At 45.7% G+C, this 11,966-nt stretch overlaps 1 protein-coding gene across 1 annotated transcript in view; it reads left to right on the forward strand.

The window, feature by feature from the left end:
- The window catches only part of SMAD9 (SMAD family member 9), a 64,634-nt gene extending 57,562 nt beyond the window's left edge, over positions 1–7,072 (forward strand). The window contains exons 3-4 of the mRNA XM_037800623.1: positions 7–271; positions 3,428–7,072. Of these exons, the coding sequence (XP_037656551.1) occupies positions 7–271; positions 3,428–3,571 (409 nt within the window). The 3' untranslated portion in view covers positions 3,572–7,072. The remainder of the gene's footprint in view (positions 1–6; positions 272–3,427) is intronic.
- Positions 7,073–11,966: the final 4,894 nt, after the last annotated feature.

Consider the following 11,966-nt stretch of genomic DNA (forward strand, 5'->3'; position numbering starts at 1 on the left):
GCCCCCTCCCGCAGGTGTGCACCTGTACTACGTGGGCGGCGAGGTCTACGCCGAGTGCGTGAGCGACAGCAGCATCTTCGTGCAGAGCCGCAACTGCAACTACCAGCACGGCTTCCACCCGGCCACCGTCTGCAAGATCCCGAGCGGCTGCAGCCTCCGCGTCTTCAACAACCAGCTCTTCGCGCAGCTGCTGGCCCAGTCCGTGCAGCACGGCTTCGAGGTCGTCTACGAGCTGACCAAGATGTGCACCATCAGGATGAGCTTTGTCAAGGTGAGGGCGGCTCGCTGCTGGGCGGGGGACGGGACGGGCAGGCAGGACGCTGACCTGGGGGGACAGAGCCAGGCAGGATGCCGACCTGGGGGGCACAGAGCCAGGCAGGATGTTTCCTGGGGATGGGCAGGACACTGTCCTGGGACCCAGGCAGCCCCTCCAGTGGACAGCAGTTATCCCAGGACTCTGGGACTAGGTGTGGGAAGATTTCCTGCAGGAGGGTGAAGCTGTCTGGCCTAACAAGTGTAGGAAAATTCTCAGGCATAGTACTTTTCAGAGCAAAACAAGCTAAGGTGGCTATCTTTTTTTTTTAATGTAGACGATAAAGTGACAATGATAATTTTATAGGATTTGCCCTAAGATTTTTCCATCCTGCTCCCTGCTGAGCACTGTTGCCACTTGATAAATACCTGCTGAACTTCCTTGCTGAGGGGAGACACTGACCTCACTGGTGGAGGGTGCCGACAGCTGGAGGAGATGACATTCGCAGATAAGCTCCCAAGTGGGCAGAGCTGGCTCCATGCAGGGCAGTGTGTCCTAATTGCTGTTCTAAAGGTAAAAACAAACTGGGATGGACACATCAGTGTGGGTGTGATTAATTCTGATGGAGAGAAGAAGATCTGCTGATGAGTACCTGCTGAATTTCTCCTGCTAAATCTTATTAAGGTAGGTGTAGAGGTTGGAGAAGCAAACAGGTTACTTAGTGGGAAGGAAAAACGACTGGATTTCTAAATTGAAGCTAAAGGCCTCAGTTTCTGCCCTTTTCTGTTGCAAACAGTAATTGCAAATAACTAATATTTCGAAAGCTGAGCTTGTGTATCAGACTCTCTGGGGTATGTGGCACGGTTGTCACCCTGTCCCGTGGCCATCCAAGTGCTGCTTCCAGGTTTTCTTCAACGTGAATTTTATTAACCCTTTAAAGTTACAATGAAAAATAATTGTTCTATTTTTCTATACTCAAATTATGGTTTTTATTATAGTTACAATTTTAGTAGTTATTTTCAAAATAAGAATGCAGAACATAGTTTCCAACTTAAAAAAAAATGTCTTCTTGAAGCCATTTCTCTTTCATGAGTAAGCCATTTTCCATTTTCTTCAAGTTTACTGTTAAACTTCAAAAGCGTTTTTATATTAAGAAGTAAATAACAAATGCTTGGGAATCTTCTCAAATGTTCTGTTGCTTTCGAGCCAGCAGAGGCATTGAATTGCCATTAATGAACAATCATTTGACTCTACAGTTATTTTCTTCCAGGTCTGTGGTTTTAAAATTAGGATGAAATACAATATCTCATAGGTAATTATTTCACTGTAAGATAAGCTTGCATAAAAATCTGATTTTCCTAAGATCAACTAGATGTTATTTTTCGGATACACAGCGTTTAAATCCATCAAGCTGTACGACTCACAGAAAATAAGCTGTTATGAATATTTCAGGGACTTAAAAAATAAATTCTTAGCAAATCTAACTACAGACAACCAGTTTAAAATACGCAGTAGGTGTTGAACGGTGTTGTCCACTCCAGGAACTGGACAGGATCGTGTCCCTCGGGGACAGGGTTTGGGTGCAGCATTAGGGTCCATGTGGGCATGGGGAAGTGTGAGATGTCTGTCGTGCATCCCAGCTAGATGGATGAGTCTGGGCTTGGGGAGAGGGGTCTGGGCTGGAGATAGAAATGTGGGGGCTGTCAGCATATGCTGGCATTTAACTTCCTGAGCGCGGGTGAGATCACCAAAGCTTTAAGTTGAAATAGAGAAGAGAAAGGGGGGAGAAGGAACGGAAGCAGCAGGGAACAAGAGGGCGAGCAGCCTACGAAGTGGGAATAAAACCAAGAAAGTGCAGTGCTTTGGCACCGAAGAGAGGCCAGGGCACCGAGGGCAGAGGGAGTGAGAACCAAATCAGACCCTGCCCGGGCAGCAGGCCACGAGCCCTTCAGCACGCGGAGCAGCGGGGAGGCCGTCTGTGATCTGAGCAGTCAGGCTGGCAGCTGAGCTAAAACCCCGATCACAACAGACTGGAGACAGCCCTACGGACAGCTCTTTTGGGAGTTTTTGCTAGAAAAGGGGTCAAAGAAATGGGGCCCTAAATAGTGGCAGTGGCAGATAGGGGTGTTTCAGTATCTGTGTGTTGATGGGAGTGACCCAGTGGAAAGCAGAGTCTTCTCGGAGAGGATGGGAGATTTGCCGGAACGCTGCCCGGAGGAGGCGGGTGAGGGGAGCCGGGTGCTGGAGGGACGGGCTTATCTGGAAACACGGGGAACTGGTTTGTGGTAAGAGGAGGACAGGCCTCTCATGGGGAGCAAGTGCTGTGGAATTCTCTTCCGATTGCTTCCGTTTCCTCACTGAAATGGAAAGATCACAAGTTGCAAGGAAGGGTGGGGTGGGGTGGGGGTCAGAGTGGTGGGGGACAGAGGCAGGCTGGGGGAGAGGGAACAGGCAGGGAGGTGCACCCTGGGTGCCGGGGAGCCTCGAGGAGCCCCAGGGCACAGGTGCACAGGTGTGCCCACGTGTGTCCATGGCTGCCAGACAGCACAGGTGCGTGGGCGGCCCTAGAAACTGGAAACATCTGCTTAGCCAGCTCTTAAAACCCTAACAGAGAGTCACTGTTCCCAATAACAAGACTGATCTGTTTGGCTGTGATCTCCCTTCATTTTTAAATAACTTTTCACTAATTCATACCATATAAAGAAAAATGCACAAATTTATTCCTTTGCTCTTTTACTGTCTTTTATATGAAAGGTGTTGCCAAAAATGGCCAGAGAGAAGGAGGAGAGACGAACTTGAAATTCAGGAATGTCCTGCACTTCTGTCTTTACAACTTTTAGGCCCAGTCCCTGGTCTTCAATGAGTAACTATTTTGTGCAAAATGCCGTCTTCAGCACAAAGGGCGATGAACTGGCCTAGGTCCGAGCTGCTTCCCTGGTGGAAGGGGAAATGGTTTGCAGGTGTTTGGGACATGCTGAGAGTCCTGTCCCTCTCTGGGTCTGTGTGCTGAGCTCAAAGGGGCTGCGCTGAGCTGCCCTTGCGTGAAGCGTCCCGGGAGTGCAGCGATTGTACTGCGCTTACCAGAATGTAGAGCCCCTGACCTCTATCCTGAGCCCCCGGCCTCGCCCACCGGGCTCTGTCCCTCAGTCACCCAGGCTCCCTTCTGCTTTTCAGGGCTGGGGAGCCGAGTACCATCGCCAGGATGTCACCAGCACTCCCTGCTGGATTGAGATCCACCTCCACGGACCGCTGCAGTGGCTGGACAAGGTTCTGACCCAGATGGGCTCGCCACACAACCCGATTTCTTCAGTGTCTTAAGGGCCTTCTCGTAAGCCACCTTTCTAGGAGAAGACGCTGGTGCAGGCAGCGGCTTACGCCAGCCAGCTCAGATCTGCAGTTAACGGAAGTTCCTCATACCTGTGTAAATGCAAATCATGTGCACTGTTCGTATTTTTATCACCATTTGTTTTGTGCTTCCCAGTTAACCTGATGCCAGTACAGTGTGGCTCCAAGAGCAGGTTTATTGGGCCTTCAGTATTTGCGCCAATAGTTTTTGAAGGGCATTGTCAGGCAGTCGAGTCCTTCCTTATAAAGCATGTCGTGGGGTCTAACGGAAAACCTGAAAACTGTTCATATAGCGAAAATCAGGTACTGGCAGCACGAGAGCAAATCAGGCAAAAAACAAGCAGTCATCCCAGATAGTTTAAATGATCTCACTTTTCGTGCTGTTGGCCTAAAAACAAAAACAGCAAGCTTACAAATCAGTTATGTGAGAGAAGCCACGTTGATTTTGTATCTGAGGTTGAAATACCTACAGCTGGACTATGTGCTGATATTAATGGTACATCTTAAACAAATGGAAACTGTGACTGGAAAAGAAAGAAGCTGTGAAGCTTAGAGTCATGTTGCCTCATAATCTACCATCATGGAAAGCGAGTCTAATATGGGGAAATCAGTATGAAAACAGAATGAAATGAGTTATGTTCTCCAAGTGCAAGACAAGACCAGAACTTGGTCCAAGGATCACCCAGGGAGACGCCTGCTTTCCAAGCAGGAAATCACTTCCCCGTTTTCCCAGCCTTTCCTGCCAGGAAGTCCTGCAGGAACCTGGGTTTGCTCGGTTTGAGAAAACATTGAGTTCAAGCCCGCAGAGAGGAGAAGGCGAGGTGGGGAGGAGCGCACAGAAGCAGCCACAGTTTACCTGCATCTTCTCACATTCCCACATTACTGTCTCTGGGAGAAGGCAGCCCACTGTCCACGTTTTCCTTGTCTGTTGGTGAATATCAACTATTAGCAGATGACAAAGATAATGGTGAAGGCTTTGAGAAAATCTAGGCACATTGTTGGATCAAATTTTTCACTTGTTTGACTCAGTGTCTCTACTGTTTAAATTGGTCAAATCTGGTAGCTCCAAATACAGTGTAAGTCTCTCCTACCTGGAAATAACCCCTCGAGTAAAATGACAACAACATCATAATTCCCTATAATTTCTGGGGAACAGTGGGACTGAATAATAGTATATCTTTTTGAAAGAGATACAATATTGCCAACTTGATCCTGTTTTCCCTTGAATGATACGTAGGAAAATCCCCAGATTTCTAGGTACTTTCATATATGTATATACGTGATTCCCACCTGCTACACGCTGCATTGCTTGGAAGACTCTCTCACACCCTCTTGGAAATGTTTCCTTTCGGATGGGAGTTGGGCTTGTTGCAGGCGGCACTTCAGCGGCCCTCACGGCTTCTTGTCTCATCTGTCCCGCGTCCACTCTTCCTAGCAGTAGTGCCGCGGGAGGTCTTCTCGTTACGGCGTGTTCAAGATGGAAATGATCAGTGAGGAAGTGACGACTGGGCCACGAGTGTCACCTCACAGACAAGTTCCCGTGTACTGTGGGAAATAAACACTGCACTCCATGTTCCGACTGGTGGTCAGTTAGGATGGGGGAAAGCCCGGGGTCCCCTGGTCCGCCCGGCGTGTCCTGAGCCAGGTTGGGAACATCAGGGACCACGGAGGCGGACACGAGCCAGAGGTGCCCTGGCCACGTGGCTCTGAGACCGAGAGGGAATCTGAGTAGACAGACGGCTTCAAAATAAGATGGAACGTGTGATCTTTCTTTTGCTTGGAAAAATGTCACTGATTCCTTCATGACTTTGACATCCACACCTCTATCTCCCTTCTCTTCTGGACAGCCAGGTAACGGACCAAGACTTCCAGGGCAGATGCCCCTTCTCTGTCTCAGTTGGGTTCCCCCTTGCTTTCCTGCTTTCCAGTAACTTCCGCCCCACTTCTCGTCCAGGTGTCCAGCCAGGCGAGCGTGTCGGCTGCTCGGAGTGTTTGTCCAGAGACCCGAGCCTTCCGGGGCCCACACATTCCGTCTGCCTCTTCCCGCGTAACCTCACACTGTCTCAGAATTAACCTGAAGCAAGCCACCCTGGATTTTCATGCCACTTTGGAAAACCGGGACACAAAATATTGCAGTCAACCCAAATGATTTCTGAGAAAAATAAATTATTAAAATGATGGGTGTGCATTATCACCAGCCATGTCTCACCAGAAGCCTTTTACAGGACATGCGTGAGATTCGGGGGATTTAGAGTTCATGAACAGTTAACTCTTGAGTCACTGTAGCAAGTCACATTCTGATCAGCTTTTTTTTTCCTGCCAAGCGTTGTCAAAAATTGTAATGCAGTATTTCATTTCAGACTTCCAAATATACTCATTTAACACTCATTCTTTGAGGCAGACAACCCAAGAAAATTCATAGCATTCTTTTACAGGATAACTAGCAGGGCGGGCATGTTAGGCATTTAAACGCATCAGCAATTCAAAACATGTTTAGGGTTGCCATGGAAAAGGATCACGAACCAAGAGAGAATAATAATATTTTGGCCTGCGCACAACATCCAGGACATTTATCATGTTATGCAAGCCAGTTTTTTTTTTTTTTCCTGTAAAGGATTGAGATGAAAATAGGTTATTTTGGGCAGATGATATTTTAATAGCTGCCAGTGCTTTGGAACTATGAAGAAGTCACTTTTCAACACATTTACTTTCTCTTTTCTTTTCTTTTCTTTTCCTTTCCTTTCCTTCTTTCCTTTCCTTTCCTTTCCTTTCCTTTCCTTTCCTTTCCTTTCCTTCTTTCTTTCTTTCTCTTTACATTTGGTATAAATCAGGAAAAGTTGGCCAATGTAGCGTTTAGAATCCACTTGTCATTGTTTTCTGAGGAATTGGGTACCCTCATAACAACAACAAAACACAACAATGAAAGTTTTTTATAATGAATATTATAAGTATCACTCACTAGATTTTAAGTTCCTGCTTAACTTTGAATGTATTCCAATATTTGGTGTGTATATATATTCAATAAATAAAGCAAAATATAATGTGCATTCCAAATTTTGTCTTTCCTTGTTATGATGTAACAACTGAACTGTATGTCAAGATTAGTGGTCCTGGTATATGTTAAAGAAAAATTCAAATTAATGTAAAACAAATTAAAAATAATGGTTTCTATCTGAATGAGGTAAAGCTTTGATTATAACGAGGTACCACTTATCTTTCAACTGCATACTTATAGTGTTAACTGATTGTTTATAATAAAGAATACTGTACCTGTTTGTCTTTTAGCTCATTTTTCCTACAAACCTTATTAAAGATTCACTGCAGATGGGACTGCAGCTCTTTAGGACAATCAAGTTTAACCCATCCTATTTTGAAAATGGGATGTTTTAAACTCTGATGTGCTGTGGAGAAATTAGGTGGTGGTTTTGGATTAAACATCTTGGAATAACTGGCATTAAGAATGGAATCTTGAAAATACTTTGCAGCAACTTTAGAGGGGATAAACATAGAAGCTTTTCCTGGAGAGTAGCGAGAGTAGTCTTGCTGTATACAGGAAAAATGAACAATTTCATTATTGTAAACATCTGAACATTGCTATAGTTTAGGAAGATGCTAAAGAGGTCTAGTGAGGAAAAACTAAGATGAAATCCAGGAGGATTATGAAAATTTGCAACTCTCTCCATCTAAATTTCCTTCTGGGTTTAAAATGGAGCGGGAAAGAATCCTTAAATATTTCTTGAAAACTTAGCCTTCTTATTAACACCATTAAGTTTTCTTTCTTTCTTTTTAAAATTTTTAAGCAGTGGAGCCCCTTATCAAAAAGAAACGTTTTGAGGACTCTGAAATGCAAACAGATGGGAGAGCGGCCGTTCTGGTTCACGTTTGGGTGGGACGGCAAGGCCCCCAGGTGGCCGTCAGCTTCCGGGGACAAGCAGTGGTGTCCTGTGTCTTTGATCTGCCAAGTCCCTGACCCTGCTCTTGCCTTGACATTTCCAACTCCAGCTAGGACAAGACAGAAAGTCTCGTCTTTGGACACTAGCCCGTCTTAGGGAAGGAGTGTTTTCAGCACCCTGGAAACTTCCATGTACTCATTTACCAGATGGCTCTTATGCGATGGCAGAGATCACCGTGCCCACCGTGCCAGGCTGTGGAGCTCGCCCGCGTGTGCAGGGAGATGAACAGGAAACCGTCAAGCTCAGCGCGCTCTCGGCCGGGGTGGGCTGTAGGGACCCGGGAGGCACCTGGGCCGATTGGACTGGCCGTCCCCGACAGCGCCCTGTCCCCCTGCGGGTGCCCGTCCCAGCACCCACAGTCGTCTGTGCATCTACCTCCCCGGCTGGGCATTACCAGCTCCTGCCCCTGTGGGTGTCCCAGCCGGCAGCTCCTGAAGGGCAGGGAGGGTAGCAATTCTCCTCCGGCGTTTTCCAGTGAAGTTGTTCTTTGGAAAGGCGGGTGGCCGTTCACCTGGAAGGCAGAAGTGGTATTTGTTCTGAATTCTCCTTACAAAATTCACTAAGTATTCCATTTATCCTCCGCCGGTGGGGTGGGAGAAGCCAGCCTGGGCTCCTTTTGGAGCTGACAGCTGTAGCAAGGGAAGCTAGTTTTGACAGTTAAACGGTTAAAATTGTTTTTATTCTAAGCACTTTATTTTTGAAATGCAAATTTGAGTAAAGACAAGAAGCACAGGAGTTCTGATTTGCAAAACCTGTTAAAAAGGATTATAAAAAAAGACACCCATTCTTATATTTCACCACTATCAATGGTTTCATTATTTGCATCTGACGAGAATTTTAGCCATTGCCTCGGGTTTCCTCTAGTTATTAATTGAAACCAATGTTCAGTGGAGAAAATATAAATGGTAATTATATTCAGCTTGGCTTTTACGCCAGACTAGTCACACCTGCTCTGTATTACTTGGGCCTGAGTTCCCGTGTCTTGCAGGTGGCAGGGTAACTTCTCTCTATAACCTCATCATTTAGAGAAAAAAAAAAACCCTGAAGATTATAAAAATAATCCCCTGATGTTTGAGTACAATTTAAAAAATTCCAAACATCATATTGTAGAAGCATTTTGACTGTTTTGATGCCATAACACATTTTCATCAGTGTTTTTGTATACATTCAGTCTTTGATATAAACATAATGCCACTTTACAATTTGTTAACAAATTCTGCTTTTTCTGACACAATTATTGTAAAACAAATCAAATATAACACACCAGTAAGTGAATGTGAAAATTTTTGAAATGTCTTAATATTTTAAATAGTTAAATACAATGCCGTGTTTAAGACACCGATGTGCACTACTTGTTTCTCGTAGTCTGGCATAGCAGGGAACTAAGAAGCCGGGTTTCAAAGGACTAGAGGGTTTTCAACTCATTGATGGGGTGGAGAAGAGCTAATGGGGCTGAAGGAACTCTGGGGAAGCAGAAGGATCTCTTAGCATCATCACATCACGCACATAATTCACGGTGTGCGGGAAGCGGGCAGGGTGGCGGTGGCGGGATGGGCCAGAGCTTGATGGTGAAGCGTCTGTGAACTGAGCTGGGACACCCGGACAATGTCGATGCTCCCATCCACGAGCTTCGCTGCTGGTCAGTTAAAAAGTGAGCGTGGCCACCGCGGTGGACTCCCCTTTCAACCCTGGGTGGTGCTTGCCCAAGCATGCTACGGATTGTTCTGGAAACTTGTTGGAAAACACCTCACTATCTGCATTTGGGAGTTTAGGCTCCAGATTGTTGCACTGCTACCAGCTTTACGGCTAAGACTCCGGTTGGGGTTCGGGAAGCTTTGGGTTGGGAGCAGAGAGCACGCAGTGTGCAACCAATGTCGCACATCCCAACTTGGAGGGAATGCTTTTTTGATTGAAAGAGCAATCTGTCACTTCCCTTACATTCAATTCCAATATTATAGCATACAATCTAGTTCATTGCTATATTAGGTAAATTTCTCTTTTAAATAAGAAAATCAAGATTCCTAAGCAGTGTTTGCTTAGAAACTGCTGCATCTCACCCTGATGCCTTGAAAGCTTGTATGAAACGTTTCTTATTGTGCCGTCATAAATGTCCACAGATTTAGTGGCTTTAAAATTACATAAACCTCGTTCTTCTCGGATTCTGTGTGTCGCCCTCCAGGCCTGGCCCTGGGCTGGGGCCACTTTGCAGAGGTGACCGAGCAGGAATCTTCAGGACCCTGCGGGCGGGGAGCAAAGGCCTGGGACGGGGTGGGGGGGCGGCAGCTTTCAGAGCCACAAGAAAGAGGCTCGTGGGGGGGAGGCGCGGCAGGGTCGGCTGTTTCCCGACGGGGGTTCCTGTGCCAAGGACTGAACCAGGTGGTTTAGACAGAAGAGGCAGCTTTGCAAGGGCGATGGGAGCCTGGAGACGGGGCTTCCCTGCTGAAAGCTGTGCCGTTCCAGGCGCCCCACCTCCCACCCACAGCCCCCAGGTCTTTCTAAAGAAAGACGTTTCCAAACAGCATCACAGTGACGTGCGCGTGCGGATACTGATTCCCATGTAATTATATTACCATGATAAGCAGTAAAAACTGTTGAGCAAATACTTAAACGATCCTGCTTTCTAGACTTCCAAAGGCAGCCAGTATAAAACCTCACCAGTGCTGACTGCGGTTTCCAATTAGAGGAAGGTGTACTTATGAGAGAGGAAAGCAAGCGGAACATCCCATGGTCCTAACCTGTTTCTGGTCGTGTCCTCAGCTCTCCCGGTTTTCATTTTCCTACTGCCCCTGCTCTTGGGTCCCCTTATTGGATCCCGGGTCCCACCTGCTGAATACATCTCAAGAAAGGTCGATGCTTTGCTATGTTACTAGGGTGAAGCTATGAAGAGGAAAGATGTGTTTATTTGCTGCAGCAAACAACAAAAAAAGATCATCTCCAGGGTTTTAGAATAAGGCCAGCTGGTTATTTGGAGGGTGGAGACATTAGCTTTCCACTAAGAGGGAAGGAGCCCACTGGTGGGAAGATGAGATCAACTCACCTCATCGCTAAACAAGTCAGATATCTTCAGGAAAATGTTTAAAAATTATTTTCTAACTTTTAGCTCAATAAAAACAGTAGTTAATCAGACTTTCTTCTCTAGTTAGGCAAGTGTGCTAAAATGACAGCTCAGCCCCTTTCAGATTAAACTGCTATCTGAACACAGGTCTTACTTAATACATGCATCATTCAACCACATCTACTGTCATGATTTTAAAACACATTTACCTGGATAAAGGAAGTTTAAAACTAAGGAAAGTAATAATGATAAAAAAGAATACTAAAATTTCTATGCCAATTAGTTACACAAATGAAATTAGCACAGGGCTAGTTAGCAAGATTCATATCAATGATATGTTTTAATTCTAGAAGAGGAATGAGAGACTATAAATCACTAGTCATTTGGAAGATTCCAAATTGAGACTTTAAACTGAGACTGGAAACCCAGAATCCGTAAAAGAAATATCAGATATTGAAATAAAAAACATGTAAAAGCATTTACACAAACAAAGTAAATGGACAAATTTTAGATTTGGGTAAAAAATGGATCACAATGGCAGTGTTACTCTTTCTAACAGTCACAAAGCATTTAGACATTGAGAAGATGGAAAAACAGAGAAAAGATATGAAGCATTTCACAGAAGAATGACTCTAAGCCACCACCAAGTGTGTGAAAAGATGTTCTGATTTACCAGCATCTGCGGAGATGCTATTAAAGGTAAATGGCTGTCAGCATACGTCGACAAGAAAGGTAAAAAAAGGAGCAATAACTCAGGCTGCCGGCAGAGATGTGAGGAAATTAAATTCTCCCTAGCTGCTGGTGAGGTGTTATCACCTTTTCTTCGTTTCAGAGAGGAGCATATCAATTTGGTCTATTAACAAGCAAAACTATATTTACCACTCCACCCAGCCATCACATTTCTGAGAATTTCTACCACGGCCATAGACCCACTGGAACATTCTGTACATCAGGACACATGACTAGCAGGGGAAGGACTGAATAAGGGTGACAGCTCACATCCCAGGGGCCCTGCAGCCATCTCGGGAGGAGGGGATGGAGCCAGGTGAGCTGTGCTGAAAAGGGCAATGTATTGACGGGTGTGCGATGCACCCACATCATATGAGACGACGACGATACACTGACCAGTGTGTGGTGCACCCACATCCTGTAAGAAAATGGTGATATATTGGATATACTGACCAGTGTGTGATATGCCGTCTTAGGGGACCACTGTGTTTGAACCACTAAACGGGGCCATTGTAAGTGTTGGTTCTTATACCAGCAACCTCATACCACTGCAGAAAGAGCAGTTTTTGGAGACACAAGATGTAGGTTCCAATCTTGTCTCTGCCACTAACAGTAAGACCTCTTTTATGGG

Source organism: Choloepus didactylus, chromosome 12, assembly GCF_015220235.1.
Source record: "Choloepus didactylus isolate mChoDid1 chromosome 12, mChoDid1.pri, whole genome shotgun sequence".
Taxonomy (NCBI): Eukaryota; Metazoa; Chordata; class Mammalia; order Pilosa; family Megalonychidae; genus Choloepus; species Choloepus didactylus.